This window comes from Cydia fagiglandana, chromosome 9, assembly GCF_963556715.1.
Source record: "Cydia fagiglandana chromosome 9, ilCydFagi1.1, whole genome shotgun sequence".
In the NCBI taxonomy this organism is placed as follows: Eukaryota; Metazoa; Arthropoda; class Insecta; order Lepidoptera; family Tortricidae; genus Cydia; species Cydia fagiglandana.
In genome coordinates, this window is record NC_085940.1 from 20,153,783 (window position 1) to 20,176,537 (window position 22,755).

Below are 22,755 nucleotides of genomic sequence, written 5' to 3' on the forward strand. Positions count from 1 at the left end.
TCGCTCCCAGCTGATTAGGTCTTTATGTCGTTGATAAGTTCATTTTTTTATATACAAAATTTATACCTATAAATCGTACGAAACTTATGTACGAAATATCATTTGATATTTACCAGTCGCTTTTCGGTGAAGGAAAACATCGTGAGGAAACCGGACTAATCCCAATAAGGTCAGATTCAGATGGCAGTCGCTTTCGTAAAAACTAGTGCCTACGTCAAATCATGGGATTAGTTGTCAAGCGGACCCCAGGCTCTCATGAGCCGTGGCGAAATGCCGGGATAACGCGAGGAAGAAGAAGAAGAAGAAGACAAAATGTATAAATCGTATACATTATAGGTATTGTTTAAACCAATTTCTAAAGATATGTTAATAAAATTTTTAGCTGAAACTGTGTGTGCAATTATTCTTATTTCTGTTTCGAATTTCGTATTTCAAAATTGACGTACCTATAAAAAAAAGTAACATTTGGCTATTTCCCTACAGAATTTTAAATTTTAACGCAATTAATTTGTATAATTTACAGTGAAATATCTAACTTCCACCAAATTAATCATAAATGTCAATCCAACTAGGTACATATTCCCCATAGACACTTTAATACTGCGATTAGGGTGGGAATGGAACTGACAGTTTCATATTTTCCATTGACATGTTGAACATATTCATATTATTCATAATTAGGACACCCAAGTGGCTGTTTATTAGTCACATACCGACGCGATATAAACACACTGCGACGATACAAACAAACTCTTAACTGCCCATCGGTGGACCTTATGCCTTTCGTAATAAGGTTCACCGACGGACAGTTAACTATGTGGGTAATGATGCAAATGTATTTATCACTTTACTAAAGGTTTAACGTTTAACTGAGGCAGTTATTATGGTAATTTACGGACTAGGACTACGGGCGGAAGGCGTGGCTGCATGATGCCGATGTGTTCAGTAGGTAAGTCAAAAGTATAATAATTATGTATTTACCCATCACGGAATAGTAGTATTTAATGTTGAAACGTTTTATTCTTGAAATTTTGACTAGTGACCGACTAGACGTTGTTGCAAATTAACTCGTTGAAGATATGCCCAATTAGCTGTCATCCTCTCACGGCGCGATTCGAGAAATGAATTAGAGATTAACTAGATACGATATAGTAAAGATATGTGACGTCCCACGAAAAAAGGTACCTTATGGCGATTGGCACTTACGCTATTATTAACGCCGCTCCAATATTATTGCGGCGCTATGCGACGTAAGCGCCGGCCGCCATTAGGTACCTTTTTTGGTGGAACGTCACATATCTTCACTATTTCATATCTAGTGAATCTCTAATTCATTTCCCGAATCGCGGCGCCAGCCGCCGTAAGGTACCTTTTGTAGTGGAACGTCACATATCTTTACTATTTCATATCTAGTGGGTCTCTAATTCATTTCCCGAATCGAGCCGTCAGTAACAAATATCGTTGTTAGTTCTCGCACCGTCTCAATGAGAACAGGAAGAGGGCCCTTAAGAAAATGTGGTTTCTACTGAAGGATGATGTCACTTTCACTCGTTTTCCTTACTATTTCCCCACGCAGACACTTGACTCTATTAATAAAGCACCTGAAATCCATTAATAAACCCGATCCAGCGTTTATCAGTGATTATTTTAAAGTGTCGATAATTCCAGGAAACACGTCACGAACGCAAGCCGTTACAGATTTTTCAGCACTTCAGGATTCCTGTTTCCATCGCCATACAACCGCATCACTTAACCACAACCAGCCTAGTGAGACCTCTCTATCCTTAATAACTATTACGGTACGAAGAAGACGCTTATATTGGTTAGTCTCGGAGTACCGCTTTAGAAGTTACGCGAATGGCGTTAGCTGGTATTACCTGTTCGGTTATCTCGAGAACGGGTATTTCTGATAAATAACAGGTATTTAATGTTATTGTTTGTGGTATTGGGTCTCGTTAGTTGAATACAGGGTTGTGGTGGGTACATGTGGAACTATGGCTCCCGAAAAATTGGCTATTTTTGGAGTTGCAGCGGTGAGTTAAATCTTTAATTGGGTTTAATTTAATTATTTAATGGTGTTAAGATTTTAGACATATTTGATAAAAACACCATAAAGTAACCCATACGGAGTCAGGTGTTGTCAAAAGTCATAAACTAAAAAAACTTTGTAAACTTAATTAAATTTTGCGTTACTTACAAACCGTTACGGTCTTATAAAATATTCAAGAAGGAAGTTTTAGTCAAAAAATAATTTATAATAGGAAAAGCTTTTATGAAAATGAAATTGATCGAAAAAAACATTGAGTCACGATTAATATGATACCAAGTTTTATTTGATCATGTTACTGATCGTTCAAATAATTTCAGTTGCTGCTAGCGACGGCGGTCCTGGCCAAGGGCAACAAGGACTGTAAAGGCCTTTTCTGCAAACACCGCGTCGAATGTGACTTCAGGGTAATTATTCATTGCATCATATTTTTTGTTAGCTTGTTTTAAGGCTTGTGCACACCGCGGCTTGCGTGTGCGTGACGTGCACGTGCGCGTGTGCTAAAATGTTGGAGCTGAACGCACACGTCACGCAAGCGGTGTGCCGTCTCTCATAAGGATCTGATGTATACTATTACAACGCCGGACGCACCCGCAGCCGGTGTACACAGCCCTTTAATGTTCCACGGCTGGACAGTCGCCTACCCTCGTTTTATCCACTCGACTCTGTCGTTAATATTTTCTCACAATTCCACGTGAAATATATGCGTCCAGTCTTCCCGCCATGTTCTCTTTGATCTACGTACAGCACGACCTGCACCATCTGGGGGTCACAATCAGTAACCATTTTGACCCACCAGGTAAGTATAAGTATGACCAGTCACACAAATGTGTATAAAATTGTTATAGTTCGAGTTTTAAAAATATCCAAATGTATTAGAACCACTTTTAGGTTCCAGTGTTCTTGGAGTTAAACGTGTATACACATACAGTACAATTTAACCCTATAGGTTAGTTTATACAGGTGTACTCAGAGTCAGTTGGCTAACCCTGGAACCAGCAAGCATCCCTTAGTAAAATCCGGACTCGTTAAAAATTCCAAAATATTGTTACAAAAACTGATATAACTAGACGAATAATTATATGGCGAAGAGCCTTCCAAATATTACATACTTACAAACATGAATTTGAACATTACTTTAAAGTGATAGGGTTCAATTTTGTGCAACTTCTCATTGCACAAAATTCTTAATCATACAAAAAATATTGACCTTCACAGGGAGTCCGCTGCCAGGATTGCCACACTCGTCTGATCTGCACGCCTCGCGGCGGCATCCTCAGCTCCTGCTGGTTACCTGGCCACCGGTACTGCTCTAAAGGTCGCTGCGTCAAGCACCCTAGCACAGAATGTGCTACTGAACGACCATCTACAAGCCCACCTACTAATAGTAGTCCTGGTAATCCTGCCACTTTATACCCTGCAAGCACAACAGAAGGTTCAACCACAGATAAGACTCCGTCTACAATAGATCCTGCAAGTACCACTGGAAAACATACAACGACAGATGAACTTACGTCTACCGAAGACCCAGCAGGTACTACTGATGCATCTATATCCACTACTGAAAGTGAAGACTCATCTACCGCTGAATCTTCGTCTACCTTGGATCCTGCTAGTACTACTGAAGGTTCAACTACAAATGAACCTACATCCACTTTGAGCCCTGCAAGTACTACAGAGGCAGATAACACTGATGCTACATATACTACTGAAGACACGTCTGCCGATCCTACCTTGGATCCTCCAAGTACTACTGAAGATACTACCTCTGATGAATCTACTTCTACCACAGACGAATCTAATTCTACTACAGATCAGTCTTCTTCTACAACAGAAGGTTCATCCACAACAGATTCAAGTTCTACCGTAGAGCCAGATTCTACCACAGATGAATCTACTTCTACCACTGAAGAATCTTCTACAACTGATTCAAGTTCTACCATAGAGCCAGATTCTAGCACAGATGAATCTACTTCTACCACTGAGGACCCTTCTACAACTGATTCAAGTTCTACCATAGAGTCAGATTCTAGCACAGATGAATCTACTTCTGCCACTGAAGAATCTTCTACAACTGATTCAAGTTCTACCATAGAGCCAGATTCTGCTACCGACGAATCCATTTCCACTACGGAAGCAGGTACTTCTACCACTGAAGACTCTTCTACAACTGATCCTAGTTCTACCATAGAACCAGATACTGCCACAGACGAATCTACTTCTACCACTGAAGAATCTTTAACGACTGATTCAAGTTCTACCGTAGAGCCAGATTCTACTACAGACGAATCCTCTTCTACCACGGATGAAGGTTCGTCGACTACTGAAGAAGATGATACTACAGAGCCAACTTCTACGATAGAAACTGATTCTGCGACAGATGAATCTACTTCTACCACTGAAGATTCACCTACTACTGAAGAAGATAGTTCTACCACAGAGCCTGCTTCTACGATAGAAACTGAATCTGCCACAGATGAATCAACTTCTAGCACTGAAGGTTCGTCTACTACCGAAGAAAATAGTTCTACCACAGAGCCAACTTCTACTATAGAAACAGATTCTGCTACAGATGAATCTACTTCTAGCACTGAAGGTTCGTCTACTATCGAAGAAAATAGTTCTACTACAGAACCAGTTTCTACTATTGAAACTGATTCTGCCACAGATGAATCTACTATTACCACTGAAGATTCATCTACTACCGAAGAAGATAGTTCTACCACAGAACCAGCTTCTACGCTAGAAATAGATTCTGCCAAAGATGAACCAACTTCTAGCACTGAAGGTTCATCTACTACCGAAGAAGATAGTTCTACCACAGAGCCAACTTCTACCGTAGAAACCGATTCCACCACAGATGAATCTACTACTACCACTGAAGATTCATCTTCTACCGAAGAAGATAGTTCGACCACAGAATCAGTTTCTACTATTGAAACTGATTCTGTCACAGATGAATCTACTACTACCACTGAAGATTCATCTACTACCGAAGAAGATAGTTCTACCACAGAGCCAACTTCAACCATAGACCCTGATTCTACAACGGAATCCACTGCCAGCGAAGAATCTACCACGGATGAAGGTTCTACTACGACTGAACAATCTACCACGGAGGAACAATCTACTACAGAGGAGGAAGAGTAATAAATATTTTCTATAAACAGGGTAATTATTTTCAACGCAAGAGATGATTCAATGTTACGTCGTTTAAAACAAATATTGTTCAATTTGAATTTAATAAAATGCAAGGAAGGTTGTAATAGGACTAATAAGTATGCGACTTGTTGCGTGAAATAAATAAATAATCTAACCATAAATTACGGAATATCCCTAATACAAATTACTTTCGGCCCGATTCGAACATTAAGAGACATCAATTATTATTAGATCTAGAAACGGTATGGATTAGATGTGTCACTGTTAAAAGTAACGTATACCTACCTACCTATTTGTTTGAAGAAACGTCACATTTGACACTGACATATCTAATCCATATCGTTTCTAGATCTATTAATTGACGTATCTTAAAGTTCGAATCGGGCCGTCAGTTTCCAGTAAATGTGAAGGGAAACAATCTGCCTTTCAGCCGCGGAGGCATTTAAAGGCTTCGTACCGCCGGGATCTAGTTTAATGGCGGATACATATACATAATTATCAATCAGGAAGTACGTAGGTGTCGATTGGAAGTGGATTTCTACACATGATGCTGCAAGATTATTTATATTTTAAGAAAGTAAGTATATAAACACTTTACTGTACCTACAAAACTAGGAAAGGTAACAGCAGATATACTTTGGAAAATGTAAAGACAGATATATGTACGTACATTGGAAAATAGAAAGAAATTAAAAAGGCAAAATCATCAGTCATCACTTTATATTAGAGTTTTCTAGACATGTAAAGGGTGTAGAAAAAAACTCACATACAAAAATTAGATTCGACTAACGCGTCCTTTTTGGGCACTCATGCAATAACCATGAGCCGGATCGACTTGAAATGCTGAAAACTGTAATATTCGATTGAATTTACCATGAATTCCGCCTAATTTGTATCTAATACCAAGATAAGTACTTGTTTAATTAATTTACCAATTATCAGGCGTGATACTGATCTTTCGTGGCAACAGTGACATTTTTTCAACCAAAAACGTCACTTTTGACACGTTATGATACAAATCAGTATCATATCGGAAACAGATCGATTAACTAAAATTCTAATTGGCCTGTGTGGTTTAAACTTAAACTGTAGATATTATAAATATTACAAATGTAACAAAATCTATAAAAAGAACTGGGCGGTTAGGTATGTTACGCGTATGTCGCACTAAATCGCTGTCTACTGATCATTAATTTCTTGAAAATAAGGCAGATTTCCCCCACCTTGTTCAGGTGCATACCAGCATGCCTACTAATAAATTTTACAAGTATCCCAATTTTATCTGCCAAATATTATTCTATCCCAAAGCTGAACACAAGAAGTGGACACTTAAAAGTTATGTCTCGAGTCCCGACAATATGCCCGCCAAAACTCCGCTTCCCTTGCCCGCCGCCACTTAAAAATCCGCCAAAACCCTCCAAACTCCCTGAAAATAAGGCGAGTTTCCTCCACCCTGTCCAGGTGCATACCAGGACAGCAGCGCCACGAGGCGTCTGCCCGGGCAGTGTTTACGTCGCGGCGCACGCAACCTGTTGTGCGGGCGCTATCGACCGGGGCGAGGCAGTCCCGACCGCACCGCGCCCGGCGACGCGCGTCTAGATATGCAGGTGCCAGGCACCCTGCTCTAAACACAACATCAGGTGAATATATTTTGTGTTTTGTTTCGATTATGTTGGATATTTTAACAAAACGGCGATCGGTGAGTTTGGAAGGCGATTTGTAAACAAACTTTTGTTGATGTGGGTAGTTTCGGTTTGGGTTTTAGTGAACTTTTTTCCTTGAAGACGATCGATTTGAATGCTTAGAATGGATGCTGGATAAATTTAACAATAAGTACGCAGTTGATGTACTTGAAGTTTGTGCGTCTGTTACATCGATTGCAGATATAAAAACCCCGAACTGTTTTCTTATACGGATCACGTACGGTTTAAAATGGCTATTCTTCTTAAAGACTTATAATTTTCGAGTGCGTTAATTTTATACTACGTGTAGTATGTTTGTAAGGTTAATAACATCTTTAAATCTTAAAGTAACTTAAGTTAACACAATATTTCACAATAAATTGAAGTTCTTTGTCATTCAAAACAAAGGACAATATAACTTAAACAGTCATGCGTACCTACATTGTAAGCATTGTGTTGTTTTACCAATGAAAATTTTACTCTTTTTGGGTACTATGGGTTAGTAAAATAAAAATAACGTATGTACGAGTATACCGGTAAATAATAGTGCCTAATACAACGAATATAATATAATAATACATAACCAATACATACCACTGACTCACAACAATATAGGGCTAATAGCTAAGGTACATATCAATCAATACTATTTCTTTTATCATATTGAATAACTAGGTATTTATATTTTCGCGGCCGCTCCTCAGGCCGCCCAGAGGCCTGTAAAAAGGTCTCCCTTTCCATTCTATTTTAAATCTTTATTTTCACAAATCAAAATTGCATTTTTCTTGGCAAGTTTTGATGTCTGGGCGGATAGAGGAAAATTGAAATGGATTAAGATTGCATCAGCATAGCGGGTTTATTTGACAGAAAACGCAAAATAAATACTTCTTGACTCAGCGCATTTGTCTCGGCGAATACCTACTAACGAACAAGATATAATACCGTGCTTCATTACAAAATAGTGACTATTCGAACAACCGTCGCGTCGGTTCGGTACGGAAGGTACTTACAGAGCGGTGCCCCCATACTTTACAGAACTGTAAATATAATGAAGCTAATTACATTAGGTTACTATGTAAGTACAGTCAGTGGCCTATTTTATAAAGCTACAAGTTACAATTTACAAGCGGAAGTCTCGTTCTAACACATAGGGTTAGTAACTTGTAGCTTTATAAAATAGGCCACTGATCTACCATTCTCTAACAGCTTAACAAAAAGAGACATGTGTCTGAGAGTGGCTGGTGCGTTGTTTCATACGCTACTATTGATGTTGACTGTACACAGGTCGGCTTAATATGTATATTATAAATTGCCGCCTTATTTTGATTTCTATTTCCTAGCCTCCTAGCCCAGTCGGTAATACCGTGCCTAACTACGTGTTCATCACAAATATTTGTTTTTGAGTTATGGATGTATTTTATCTATTTAACTATTTGTCTATTTCTATATATATCGTTATCTAGTAATAGACATAAAGAAAGGGGTCTAATACCCTCATCTTACTTTAGCCTAAGCTTACTGTGGGGCTAGGTCGATTTGCGTAAAATTGTCCCATATTAAAAAAATCTATCTTCAATCCCCAAATTCCCCAATAGGTATAAAAGATACGAAAGAAGTTATTTCAGCTCCTTACTTTAAGCGTAAATTGATCTTTGTAGGATGCAGCAGGGATATTCTATTTATTGTTATGATATTTTCACTTCAATATTCGAATATCTCACAAACGATGAAAAATCTAATATGCTAATGGCCCGCAATGAATTTAAGATATTTTTCGATACCGCGCCAAAACTCGTAAAGGCGAAAGTGCCGACGTTTCAGCAAATTTATAAATTGCAATGCTCGTTACCGACCCATTATGGTGGTATGGAAGAAAGGATGGTAAATTACCCGTTACTTGTTATATTTGGAACCATTAATGGGAAAGAAACAGTTTTTAACAACATCGTTATGTTTCTTTTGGAGTGTTTACGGATATGTTGATGTTTACTAAACATTTTAAATTATAGATGATCAAGCAAATTTTGTCAGTAGAAAAAGGCGCGAAATTCAAATTTTCTATGAGATGATATCCCTTCGCTCCTACATTTTTCAAATTTGCCGCGTTTTTCTACTGACAAGATCTGCTTGACCAAGCATATATTCTTTTTATTTATATGATCTCATATATGAGATTTTTTTTAAATCAATTTATTTATTTAGGGACTTTTAAGAATCTTAAGATTACGTCAGTCCCATCGTACCTTAAACTAAATTACAATCATCTACGGCCTGACAGTATACTGACTTATAAATAAATATATCTCGTTTGCCTCTTCAGATATGATGAGATATTACGAGATATTACTTATTTTAAATTGTGCTTAGCCAATTATTTTACAGTGCTGCAAATTAGAGTTTGATATACTTCAGCCACCGATTCATCTGGATAAGTAGTTTACCTACCTACTTTCCTTTGATATGGTTTGAATATCAAAGGAAAGTATGTAAACTACTTATCCAGACTGTTGGCGGTACTTAAAACTTTTTCTATTGGGTTCTTGGCTAAATGCCCTCATAATATTATTGTAATTACAAAAAATTCACATGAACATAAATGAACAGATATATTGCAGCTGCCTATACTTACGCTTATTAGATACGCATCTGTTGTCAAGATGTAATTAGCAAGAATCATATCATTATTAGCTGTCTTTCGAGCATCTAGTTCACTCTGACTTGTCCGTATTAGTGCGAGCGACTGCCCGATTTGAGCTTTAAGATACGCCAATTAATAGATCTAGAAACAATATGGAGTAGACGTGTCAGTGTCAAAAGTGACGTTTTTATTTGAAGAAACGTCACATTAGACACTGGCATATCTAAGGTGTACCTAATGTATCTAATGTAATGTGAGTTAATAAGTGACATATCTAATCAATATCGTATCTAGATCTATTAATTGACGTATCTTAAAGTTCGAATCGAGCCGCACGAAGGATAGCTAACTGATATGATTTCAATAAAATTGGGCTGCAAGTCTTTAGAGATATTTTTGACATTGAGATTTTGGCATGTTGAGATATTTTTGACAACCTCGCTTGCTTCGGTATATGTAATGGTGACTGTAAGTTTGTTTTTCAACTGTTGCATATTTTAAGACAATGAGTAAGTCCTTGGTCTGAAACTTCTAAAGTACATTACTCTCCTTTTGGCAAACGGGAACTGTTTGTAAACAGATTAACGAACCTAATAGTAACAACCGTAATAACATCGTTTACTGCCATTAAACATTCCAGCCTTCTGCAATAATAAGGTTTCCAATTATACTTAAGGTTGCATTCGGATTGTGACTGCAGTAGCGCCAGCGTTGCTGCTGTGGCATTCACGTGGGCGGTGTCACTGTATATTTAGTTAATAACATGGGTTTCAATAATTGAAACGTTCTAATAATGACAGTTATGCGACAATGATAACAATGCAATTATCGACAAAAATGACAGTAACTTTGCCTATTTTCCACTGTTTCAATGATGCACCAGCAAGTTTTCGCAAGAACTGATTTGATTTCATTTAACTGATTTGCAAGACCGAAGTGATCCCATAAGTGTTCCGTGAAAAAAGTTTTGCACGGAACACTAAAAAGTGATTCTGTACCAAACGGCTAAATGTTTTTGTAAAGGTTACAAATAGATTTTCCATCATATGAAAATCAGTTTGAATTTAGAATTTATTGCCCAAAAATATGGTAAACATTTGAATGGGTTGCCAACGGCTCTTACGGCTGTTCTGAGTTAGAATTTGCCGTTTTGTTGCGTGCTGTTGACGAAGCCGGTCATCAAGTACCGGAACTGGATACGGTATCCCGGCTTTTACCAGCTGCCCTTACCGGTTACGGTGTTTACCGGCTCTTTATTTTAAACAAGTTATTATTACATACTTATACCGGGCGTGGCCTGTAACACGAGCAAATAATTAAAACATAGATTGTACTCCTCAAACGGTGACACTTTTGTTCAACAACTTTTAAAAATAGAAGTATTTCAGACTCCCTATTTTTCATAATAAATAAATATTATCTTCAATGGACGCCATCGCCACGCCATTATCATTGTGACTGACGTTGCTTGTCACGCCTTAAACATAACAATATTTGCTATGAATGAATGAATGAATGAATGTTATTTTTAAAAGTCGCTGAACAAATGTTGGTCAGTATGGAGAGTACAGCTTACGGTTTAATTTTTTTGCTCATATTACAGGCCACACCCGGTATACCTTGTGTCCGCACAATTATATGTATATCATTTTGATGGCTTTTTGTTGTAGGTATGTTTGGATTCGCCTCAGGAACAAAACACATCTTAGGGTGGTGGTGGTTCGAATCCTGGCTAGGGCATTTATTTGGTCCTGCGTTAGGTCTGTTCTGTTCATCCATGAAATATTATCCGGCACTCACTTATTATCTGGTACTCGTCGTTTTACTAAATCACAAAGCTCAATGAGTTTTCTCTGGTACTAGGTCGATATAATATTAATTTACCTTATAATATAACTTCATTCAAGTAATTTTTTCATTAAATGTTACGTTTTCATTCGTAACTGTTATCAAACCTATATTTATGCCATAATCCTTTAAAAATACCCTCAATTAATGTCATCGCATAAAATTAATCCTCACTAAAATGTCAGAAGCCTATCGAGTGAGTGAGTGATTCAAACTAAACGATTTGTATTTTGGTCAAATGTTTATGTTCTATATATGCATCCGAGTCAAGGGAATATAGCTCTTGTATCATCGACTTAAAGGTTGTAATATGCGCATTAGGTTAGTGATAGCGAGGTGATAGATAAGGGCTTTTATCTGTTATCAGAGGTTTCGGTTGTAATCGAGTTTAGAGATAGTACTGAAGGGGCTACTGCAAATCGTTTTAAACATGTAGGACATTGGACACTTTGGGGCCACTTGCACCATCCCACTAACCCGGGGTTAACCGGTTAAACCTAGACTTACCATGGTTACCAATAAAATTTGACACTGGTTTAACCGGTTAACCCCATGTTATTGGGTTGGTGCAAGTGACGCTTACAGATGTAGTGCATAATTATTTTCCATCGTTTTTTTCACGGAAACGTACGAACGAACGGTATTATATATGTATTAAATGGCATCACTTAATATTACAATCACAGCTTTCTAGCAATATGGCGCCTTTTATATATTTTTAAATATATTTAACAAAACACAAAGAATTATTTAGAATTAAAGTTTTGCCAATCTGTTTGTTGGCGATGCGCTCAACTAAACTAAATAAAACAACAGTACTTAAAATAAATAAATTAATTTTATTAGTGTTAGTGTAACTAGTTTTAAATTGTGCCGTATTTTTTACTGCTAAGATTTTTTTGTTTCAATATAAACAATGTGCCAATTTCAAACCTTCAAAACGCGACATTTTAATAATCACATTAAAATATCCTTAATAAAAGTTTCAATTACAATAATGTACTCTTATATAGGTAATAAACAGGCCACTCTAATGGCGTCATCTACATTCCATTACTGTCTGTCTCTCCGTTGCTATCTCGATATAAACTGGACGTTTACTTAATTACCCGTGAATTATGTCGTCGTGAAAAACGCATTATTCGTAGGGCATTGGAAAAACATAACATTTTACATTATACAACGGAAAGCGATGGCATAACAGCGTGACTGTACATTATTGTACATGTATTGTACTCCGGCGCAATAGGGCCAAGGTCAGACCAGCCGGACGCCGGGACGCTACGCCGTAGGCGCCGTAGACGGTCTACGCCGCTACGCAGGGACCTACGACGCAATACATTTTTATCGTTTTAAGATATTCTTCCTTATAAGACTTCGAAGTAGGTAATAGACCGTATACATTTTTGGGGTTGCATTTAACATATCTTAGTAAAGTCTAGCGAGGACCGATTGACTCACATTCACTACTCAAAATTCACAAAAAGTAATATAATGAACCAATGTACCTATATAAAAGGCTCTTAGGTTAGTTTTAGTAGATCCGTAGTTTTTCGAACTACCCAAATGCGCATTTGTAGGCATCTTCTGTCATACTAAAAATATGGACGGAATGTTAACAATAAAATTTTACGTCCAATATTATGGGTTCTATACCGCAATATGCCTTCAATTTACTACTTTTCAAGCCAAACATTTAAATATTCCATACCGACCATTTATGATCGCATTTCTGGCGCGCCAGTAATGAAACGTTTGCCGGCTAGACATGTAATCTGCATATTGTATGCACATAGCCAATACGTGCATTTTAAATGTATTACCATATCGTGGTTAGCGATCAAATGCGTCTGAAATATGTAATTCTCCATGCAAATGAAATCAATTGGAAATAATATGATGCAAATAGTTTTATAGTAAATTTTCAAATGAAATTAAGCAGCCAGATGGATAATGTAATACTACAATTTGGCATTAATAAGTCTTTATATAATTTTTTCCTGCATTTTAGTCGATTTATTTTTAGTAAGTACAGATATATCAAGCGGGTAAGGCGCTCACAAATATCTGAACACGCCCTTATTGTCAGGATGTTAGAGTGCGTGTTCAGATATTGTGAACACCTTGGCCACTCCGATATATACTAATAAATTAAATACAAACAAATGTCGGACAAAATACACAGAAAAAACTTAAAATTAACATTAACCTAAATACAAAATTGTAACTACACTAAATCTAAGAACTTATATTTTAAGTTGTCGCCCCATATTTACCCATAATACAAGTCAATCTATGTAAAATAGATTTTTTTAACATTATTATCCAAAACACAACGTTATTATGGATGTGCTCTGTTGACTCATTTTCAAGAGCTGGCTCTTGAAATAAGTTCTCCGTACTTAATTTATTTGCACGCAATATTTGCCGTTTTATTATATTTTTACGAGTGCTACAGCTATCAAACTCGTCAATCAAGTGGGCAGTAAACATTGCTATCCAGCAATGATATCCGGCCGTAAAAACGCTCATTACTTAACAGGGGGCCGGAAACATGTCAAAGCGATTAGCGATTATTTGCTGAACATGTTTGGGTCGTGTCTCCAATTTCGTGACATTTTTGTGATGCGGGACTCATTGATATATTGTGACAATCTATGAAATAAAGTTTGTTTGCAATAGTAATTACAAGAGAATAGCTCAGCTGTTGGGCCATTAAATATATGTATATGGATCCTACAACACCTACCTACCTATATTTTAATACCTACGCAGCAGCATGTATTCAGTGTTAATAAATACAACTACGTAGGTACGCTATTAATTTGTCTTGCGGGTTTTATATTAGAATAGGTATCTGGGAGATCGAGCTTTGCTAGGAAAACTTATAAAAATTCAAAAATGCGTTTTTTCCAGAGATAAGACCTATTAGCTAGATCGATTAAATCGTTAGAGCCGTTTCCGAGATCCCGAAATATGTAAATAAATAAGAATTGCTCGCTTAAAGGTATTAGATAATATCGATTCCGTAGGTAGTTTTAATCATTGTCCCACCACTCCGTTGTTTGGCAAACCGCTACTTAACACTACTGTTATAAATACATACATAATAAACTAAGTAGATACAGCTATTACACTAAGTACTACATGAATAAACACTTAGCTAACTACTTGTATCATACCCAGTACACATCGTCTATTTATCACATCACATTACTACGTCATGGACATTATAATACTTACATTCATAATATAATGAATGCGAAAACAACTCTGTCTATCTGCTAAACCTTTGTGAAAAGAACTATAAACTATAGAACTGGGTTGAGAGTTGAAGCATAGAAATGTTGAAAATCTGCTTCTAAAGGAAAGGCTGTGTTTTTGAAATCCACATCTATGAAAGAATGATAAAATCAAATCTCACGTAGTAACCGCAACAGTATCAGTCATATCTACGAATAGGTAGTTTATATTGTAAAATAAATGATTCTTTATTGGTAAATATAGGTTACATTGTGAGCTAGACATTACACTTATACAAGACTAGATTAAACTTTTAAACTACATATATGTATACCTAAACATAAGTAATTATTGTAATGCCTACTTGACTACTTACTAAACATGGTCAATTAACAATTTATCTATCCATTATTCATTTGCTGTTTGCACCTACCCGTCGCTTCTTCTGTTATTAAAGCTCTAGCCAAAAGTCAAACTGCCGTACCTATTCGAACTTCAAGATATTCACAAGAGACGACACGTATTAGATCCATTCTAGATACGTTATAGTTTAGATATCAACTTGTTCTCTTTTGCAGCGCAATTCGGGCAACCAATGTCACTTTTACGTTAGATAGAGTAAGATATATATTAGATGTGAATTGGATCTCCAGAATCGCGCAACTGTCAAATTTGACAGGTTAGATCTTAAACATATCATTATCGTATCTTGGTGATGTCTAAAAGATATCTAATAGATGTCTATTTCAAAATCCGAATCGGGCCCAAAGAGGGGAGTTTTTCACCTAGCAACTGATGCACTATACCTACCTCAGTATAGCTAACTCCGGTCCATCGACCTTCGCCGACCGGCTGTAATTTAATTGCCGACCGAAGTATTCGATTACTTTTGGCAACTTTCGCACTTTTATTAGTTATATTGAACTATCGGTAGGTACTGGCTGGAAGGTGTGTTTCTGAGTAAACAACCCTACTATACATACATTTCAATCAATACTAAATAGATCATGTAGTTGAAACTCTAGGTCCATGGGGTCCCAGCGCGCATAAGTTGTTCGCAGAAATCGCGAAGCGTCTGATTGACGTAACTGGTGACCGAAGAGCTGGCGGCTACCTCGCACAACGTATCAGCATTGTGATACAGCGAGGAAATGCTGCCAGCATCCTTGGTACAATACCTCAGGGGCTTATTTTAGATTTAAGCTAGTTATTAATTTCGTTTAGTAGTAGCACTGTATATATATTGTATGTAAATAAAATAATTTAATAAAAATAGATCATTTTCAAAACAAATGTAATATTGGTATGAATTTGACTTAATTGTTTCGCATTTTGCTGCAAACTTACGAATTGATGTCAATTTAATATTTGTTGTTATAGCGGCAACAGGAATCTACATACATCATCTGTGAAAAATTCAACTGCCTAGCTATCACGGTTCATGAGATACAGCCTAGTGACAGACAGACAGACAGTGGAGTCTGAGTAATAGGGCCCCGTTTTTACCCTTTGGGTACTGAACTCTAATGGCTCTTCTACACGATGGGCCAGCGCCGGCCACTCCAAGGGACGCAGCCATGCGGTAGAATGAGATAGTAATATCACTAATAAATGCGTCCCTTGGAGTGGCCGGCGCTGGGCCATCGTGTAGAGGAGCCATAAAAAGCGGGTTTCAACGTCGTAGGCTATATAAAATTGTCTTTCACAACGCGCAAACCGCTACACTACGTAAACCGTAATAAAACGTAACGTACCAACACGATCAAAGTGAAAACATTGTTTACGAAACTGTTCAACAAGGTAAACGATGGCTGAAAGACGTACTACTTGATCTAGGAGTTCAATGAATTGGGGTCACGACTCACGATAAAATTAAATGTACTTGCATTCAATTCTGTTCCAAATGTGTAAGGTCTCTCTTGAAACCCAGGAGCAGTGGTTGTGTTTGTGAATTAAGAATAAAGGTGAGTCTATTTCCAACGACAGCAACATTCATTTCATTATGGAAATTGGCAATAACATCGACGCGATTGTACTAGTAGTGCAGCTGCGGTCAGAAATGGAATGTTACGCTAAGGTGACATTCGGATGGCACAGTTGCTGCCGATGCAGCAGTCAGCAACATCACCGTTATAACTGTCAATATCCTAGATACAATTAATGACGGATTAAACGTTCTAAAGGTGGCCACTGACGAGCCTTCCAACAGTCCAAATACCGTGGCTATAATCCAAAATCGGTCCGTGAATGTCAAAAACGTACATTGTTTGATAGTAGGATGCCGTCCATTTGGATGAATCCATTGTAACGGCATCCATTTGGAAGGCTCGTCAGTGGCCTGCTTAATTGTGACAGTAGTGCGGTTTCAACCGGCTCATTTAGGGTAACATTCCATTTCTGACCGCAGCTGCACTACTAATACGAACGCGTCGGTGTTATTGTCAATTTTCATAGTAAAATGAATGGTGGTGCTGCTGTCGTTGGAAATGGACTTTCACTTGTATTTTATCAAGGAAAAGACAGCTACAGTTACCATTTTTATGTTACCTTTAGTTAAGTACTTCGAAATAGATTGTGGGTGGAATATGTACAAAAGTTGCTACGTGGTGTAATCGACGTTAAAGAGACCGAGTCATGCGATTCATACAGTCAGAGAGGGACAACGTGATTAGCTGTCAAACATTGGTTTACACGCTGGCTATTATCAACTGTGCCAATGCGTGCAAACAAACAAATCCAAAATAACAAACCGAAGACAATGTGAGAAAGGTCACGTAGCATTTACGGCTGTTTTAAATGTAATTACAGATGAAATCTGCTATCTTTGAACTTTTATGGGCAATGCAATCAAAAAACGTAAAATGTGGCGAACTTTGTTCACGCTTTGGGGAAACTATTTACCCAGAGTACCTGGCCCTAAAACAATAATACCGGGTGTGGCCTGTAATATGAGCAAAAAATTAAACTGTAGGCTGTACTCCTCATACTGACCAACGTTTGTTCAGCGACTTTTAAAAATAAGTTGTGGTTTGATTTTTAATAGACTTTAAAGTTTATTCTAAGACGCAATGTATTGCGAATTTTGTTATGTTTAAGGCGTGACAAGCAACGTCAATCACAGAGTGATATGGCGTGGCGATGGCGTCCATTGAAGATAATATTTATTTTGTATGAAAAATAGGGAGTCTGAATACTTCATAATTTTTAAAAGTTGTTGAACAAAAGTGTCACCGTTTGAGGAGTACAATCTGTGTTTTAATTATTTGCTCATGTTACAGGCCACACCCGGTATACATTACGATACATAACAATCTAAATTTCAAATCGCTTGAGTCGTATGTTGAATTAGGTATATGAATATTAGCACTAAATACCCTTTAAAAGTTGTAACTACTTAGTTTCTTGCTACCCAAAGATTGTCTGGAAGGGATTGTTTTTGGCAATAAGACCGTCTGTTGCTACTTAGTCTTGTATGTGTATTATATTATACCTAAACTTGTATTTCATTTTCTGTATATTTTTAACTTTACGGTGGAGTTGACAATGAAACATCGTTGCAGATTTTGGGGCAATCCCAAGCAATCCTAGTCTAAAGTAGCTTCACATTCAGCTCACGTAGTTTAGAACACACCACAATAGTTTTTGCAATAATTCTAAACAAAATCTGGTAGAGGACCGAGAGCGTAATTCTCCAAAATGGCGGCCGTTCCGGCGAAGAGGTAATTTTCACATTTTACGACCGACCTAAGTGTCCGTTCGATTGAAACAACCAATATACGAGGCTGTGTTTTCCGAGAAAAGTTGGGTCGTACACATTTTATTGTACCTTCTTCTTCTTTTTCCTCGCGTTATCCCGGCATTTCGCCACGGCTCATTAGAGCCTGGGGTCCGCTTGACAACTAATCCCAGCGAAGCGACTGCCATCTGACCTTCCAACCCAGAGGGTAAACTAGGCCTTATTGGGATTAGTCCGGTTTCCTCACAATGTTTTCCTTCACCGAAAAGCGCTTGGTAAATATCAAATGATATTTCGTACATAAGTTCCGAAAAACTCATTGGTACGAGCCGGGGTTTGAACCCGCGACCTCCAGATTGCAAGTCGCACGCTCTCACCGCTAGGTCACCAGTGCTTCTTTAATTTACGGTATGGTACGGACACATCTTATTGTACCATCAGCCGCAAAAGTGCATAGCGACTTTATCAATAAATTCATTCATAATTTCTCTCAACTCACTGCACCCTATACTTGTTCGCGTCTTTCCTGAATACATCGCAAAGTTTAAGCCAGTCAAATGGTAATTTTCACGTTGCGCCCTTACAGACGGGACACATTTTAGTAGGTAATTTACGGTACTTGAGACTAAATTTAGAAAAACGTGATATACTTTTTAGGACTAATTTGCCACTTTTAAAATTTTGTGTCTACCTAGTATTTCTTACTATATTCTACAAAAAGACAAAAATCATGAGCAATCGTATTTTTTTTGTTAGCCTATTGTGTCCCAATATTTACGAAAGACTTTTTTACGGTTCAAAATTACTAACTATAGCAAAACAACAAACACCAAATTGAACACCCGTCTCAATTTGCCATGTCCCACCCTACCCTAACCGGCAAACGTTGTACAAACAGCAATACCCCTAAATGTACATCGGTGGACCTTATTACAAAAGGCATAAGGTCCACCGATGTTAACAGTGTGGCCGATGGTATCATACCTGTTATTCGGCAGGCCAATTTTCGGTGCGTATCGCCCGCCGTCCGTTATATTTGGCGACCCACATCAGTACCCCTAGTGTACATTTCAGTGACGTGATGTACACGTTTGCGTTATCTATTTTGTATGGGATTTTGAGTTTCCAAAACTTCCCGCTTGGCGCGCTGTACAGAATCCCATACAAAAATAGACATACTGCAAACGCGAACGCTCGTCACGCTATCGAATGAAATTTATACTAGGGGTTCGTTGACAACGACACTTGTAAAGCCACATTGGAGTATTTCGACGGTGACGATTATATGTTTTTAAGGTTGCCTATTTAGCAGTGGGCCTACCGCGAAGCACGTTCAACGTGTTGCCTTCCTGTCACACTTACGTACGAAATTACAAGTGAAATAGAGAGGCAACACGTTAAAGGTGGTTCGCGGTAGACCCTCGACACTTGTTGGCAACACAAAGCCGAACGGTAAACACCGTTCAAATTTAACTGCAACTCAAACAAACACTGGAACTCCGTCCTCGAAGTAAACAACATAACGACTGCACTCGACGGCCATGTGGATGAAAACATACACGAGAAAGTACTATAAGTACCTACCTACATTACAGTCCTGAGTCAATGACAGTGTCAAAACTGACAAAGTCGCTAACGTCTACATTTTTACGCAAAAGTGACATTGGTTGCCCGAATTGCGCTGCAAAAGAGAACTAGTTGATATCTAAACTATAACGTATCTAGAATGGATCTAGCACGTGTCATCTCTTGTGAATATCCTGAAGTTCGAACACGGCAGTCATTCATATTTAATGCTTTGTCCAAGTGTTCCTGAAGCAGATTCTTGTGATGTTTAAATACAGGGAATAAACATAAAGTGTGCCGTAAAATAATACAAACGCACACGGATGGGGGTCAGGTTTGTGGACGCTGTAAAACAAATATCAAACCACGGACCATAAAAAAGTTACAATAATAAAGGGAGCCGTTAAACTTCAAGGAAACTAAAACAGTGGAAGTACAATCGGCAGCAGACGATAGATAGATAAAATTCTCTTTACTGCATACTCCAATAAAAAATACAGTTATTGTGAGTGATCCGCGTAGTTAGTTTCTGTATCCGACTATAGTGTGACACTGACTTTCGTCATCTATTTTCTTTAGTATCGGAAAACGCAGTTGGTTTGATGTTCTTGATCATCGAGCAAAGTCTAGTGAGCTAGGAAGAGTGTCATGCGTAGGGAGAGACAACATAATAATTTGTCATCTTTCTCTTTTTAATTATTAATCCCATTTTCATTTGAAATAATACTTACGAGTACATTGTTTCTGTTTATTCGCAGGTAAGCTTCAATTTCATCACAGTTATCGCAGTATCTACAAGATGGTCATCCTTGTTGTAAGTAACTTCACAGTTAGAAAATAGAGTTCTTCGAAGCTAACTGGTAAATGCAGGTTGAGACTGCATCAGTGTCAGGTTGTTGCAGCGTTACTGCCCCAAATTTATTTCAATCTCCTCATAAATGAGTGAAGAATAGAATGTTTCAATCGCGACAGTAATGGCAGTGGCATTGCCCGCGACAACGCTACTGCAGCAAAGCCGCTATAGTAAGATATCTTTCGTTAAAACAGAAGTAGCGTTAAGCGTTAGCCTTATACCGGGTGTGGCCTGTAATATGTGCAAAAAATTAAACTGTAGGCTGTACTCCTCATACTGACTAACATTTGTTCAGCGACTTTTAAAAATAACTTGTAGTTTGATTTTTAATACACTTTAAAGTTTCTTCTAAGACGCAATGTATTGCGAATTTTGTTTTGTTTAAGGCGTGACAAGCAACGTCAAACGCAATGATATGGCGTGGCGATGACGTCCATTGAAGATAATATGTGACGTCCCACGGAAAAAGGTACCTTATGGCGATTTGCACTTACGCTATTATTAACGCCGCTCCAATATTATTGCGGCGCTATGCGACGTAAGCGCCGGCCGCCATAAGGTACCTTTTTTCGTGGAACGTCACATATTTATTTGGATGAAAAATAGGGAGTCTAAATAAATCATAATTTTTAAAAGTTGTAGAACAAAAGTGTCACCGTTTGAGGAGTACAATCTATGTTTTAATTATTTGCTCATGTTACAGGCCACACCCGGTATACTTATTATTAGATATTCTGTGCCTGAGCCCTATGTGTGCCTAGGCTAAAGGCAGGCCTGACGCGACCGGCGATACGTGTACACGTGGGGGGGACACCTATAATTAGCCCGTGACCGACTATTGTCGATCCTGACGTACATCAATCGGTATCGACAACGCATAAACAATAGGGTTACATACAATTTGTGGACTTACCTACTGAAGAAAATCCAAACATATTTGTGCTTTCAACAGTTTCAACTACCTTTATTTTAAAATCAACAAAAACTTATTACCTGATGAATTTATGACATCACAGAATTCATTCTCATAACTTCGTAGCACTTAGCAAATCGTGGAGCAGCTGGGGATTCCTACAATTCGTTATCGTCATCTTGTCTAGGTAGACTAGATGACAATCTTACATCGACAAACGCCGACCGAACGAAAAAATGTATCTGGATAATTGAGTTATTAATTACTTCATATCATAGAGAAGCCGTACCATACTATTAGTTATTCTGTGGCCGTACCAAGTAGGTAGGTAGGCTGTAGGCGAAGGGAGCGGGGCTTGAACCACGCGCCCAAAATGTCGTAAGCGACATGAAATTAATGGCGATTACCCGTTTATTAAGCAGGCCACTGACGAGCCTTCCAAATGGATGCCGTTACAATGGATTCATCCAAATGGACGGCATCCTAATATTAAACATTGTACGTTTTGGACATTCACGGACCGATTTTGGATTGCAGCCACGCAATTTGGACTGTTGGAAGGCTCGTCAGTGGCCACCTTTAGGTTCGCTCCGCACCGCTTCCATAGTTTGTTGTCGGCCCACAACATCTCATGACAAGACACTGGTTCTGTGTGGCGTTCTATACGTAGTAATAATAGTTCAATGATCGGGATGACAGATGCAACGAAAAGTCACGTGATCATTTCAATAAATTATTTCATTTACAATTAGCATTTTCTCTCAGCGTTTGTCACTTGTCTAGACCCCCGAATTTGACTGGTTATAACACTACCCTATAAGGTAGCTTGCTTGTGTTCCCATACCTTTCAGTAATTATAAATATGAACAGTCGGTACAGCGACGAATTGTGCAATAATTAATTCTGCTGACTGTATTAGGTTTAGAGTACCCTGAACCGTCCGTCCGGCTCGAGCTGTAAGCCGCTTACCTCGGACAAGTAGTTGTGGTCCGGGATCCGTTGTTAGGAATATCTGTCCTCATCTGTTATTTGACATTAACAAAGCACATGTGTCAGACAAAACTTCT

The 22,755-nt window shown here is 38.1% G+C and overlaps 2 protein-coding genes across 2 annotated transcripts in view; both read left to right on the forward strand.

Annotated features, from left to right (window-relative positions):
* Window positions 1–1,964: 1,964 nt before the first annotated feature.
* LOC134667804 (uncharacterized) lies at window positions 1,965–5,197 on the forward strand. The gene is made up of 3 exons (XM_063525210.1): window positions 1,965–2,033; window positions 2,368–2,454; window positions 3,266–5,197. The coding sequence occupies exons 1-3, from the start codon at window positions 1,995–1,997 to the stop codon at window positions 5,195–5,197; spliced, it is 2,058 nt and encodes a 685-aa protein (XP_063381280.1). The 5' UTR covers window positions 1,965–1,994.
* A 1,520-nt stretch (window positions 5,198–6,717) lies between these two features.
* Window positions 6,718–22,755, forward strand: part of LOC134667565 (uncharacterized) — a 55,245-nt gene continuing 39,207 nt past the window's right edge. Inside the window, exon 1 of the mRNA XM_063524997.1 lies at window positions 6,718–6,849. The gene's annotated coding sequence lies outside the window, so the exon portion shown is untranslated. The remainder of the gene's footprint in view (window positions 6,850–22,755) is intronic.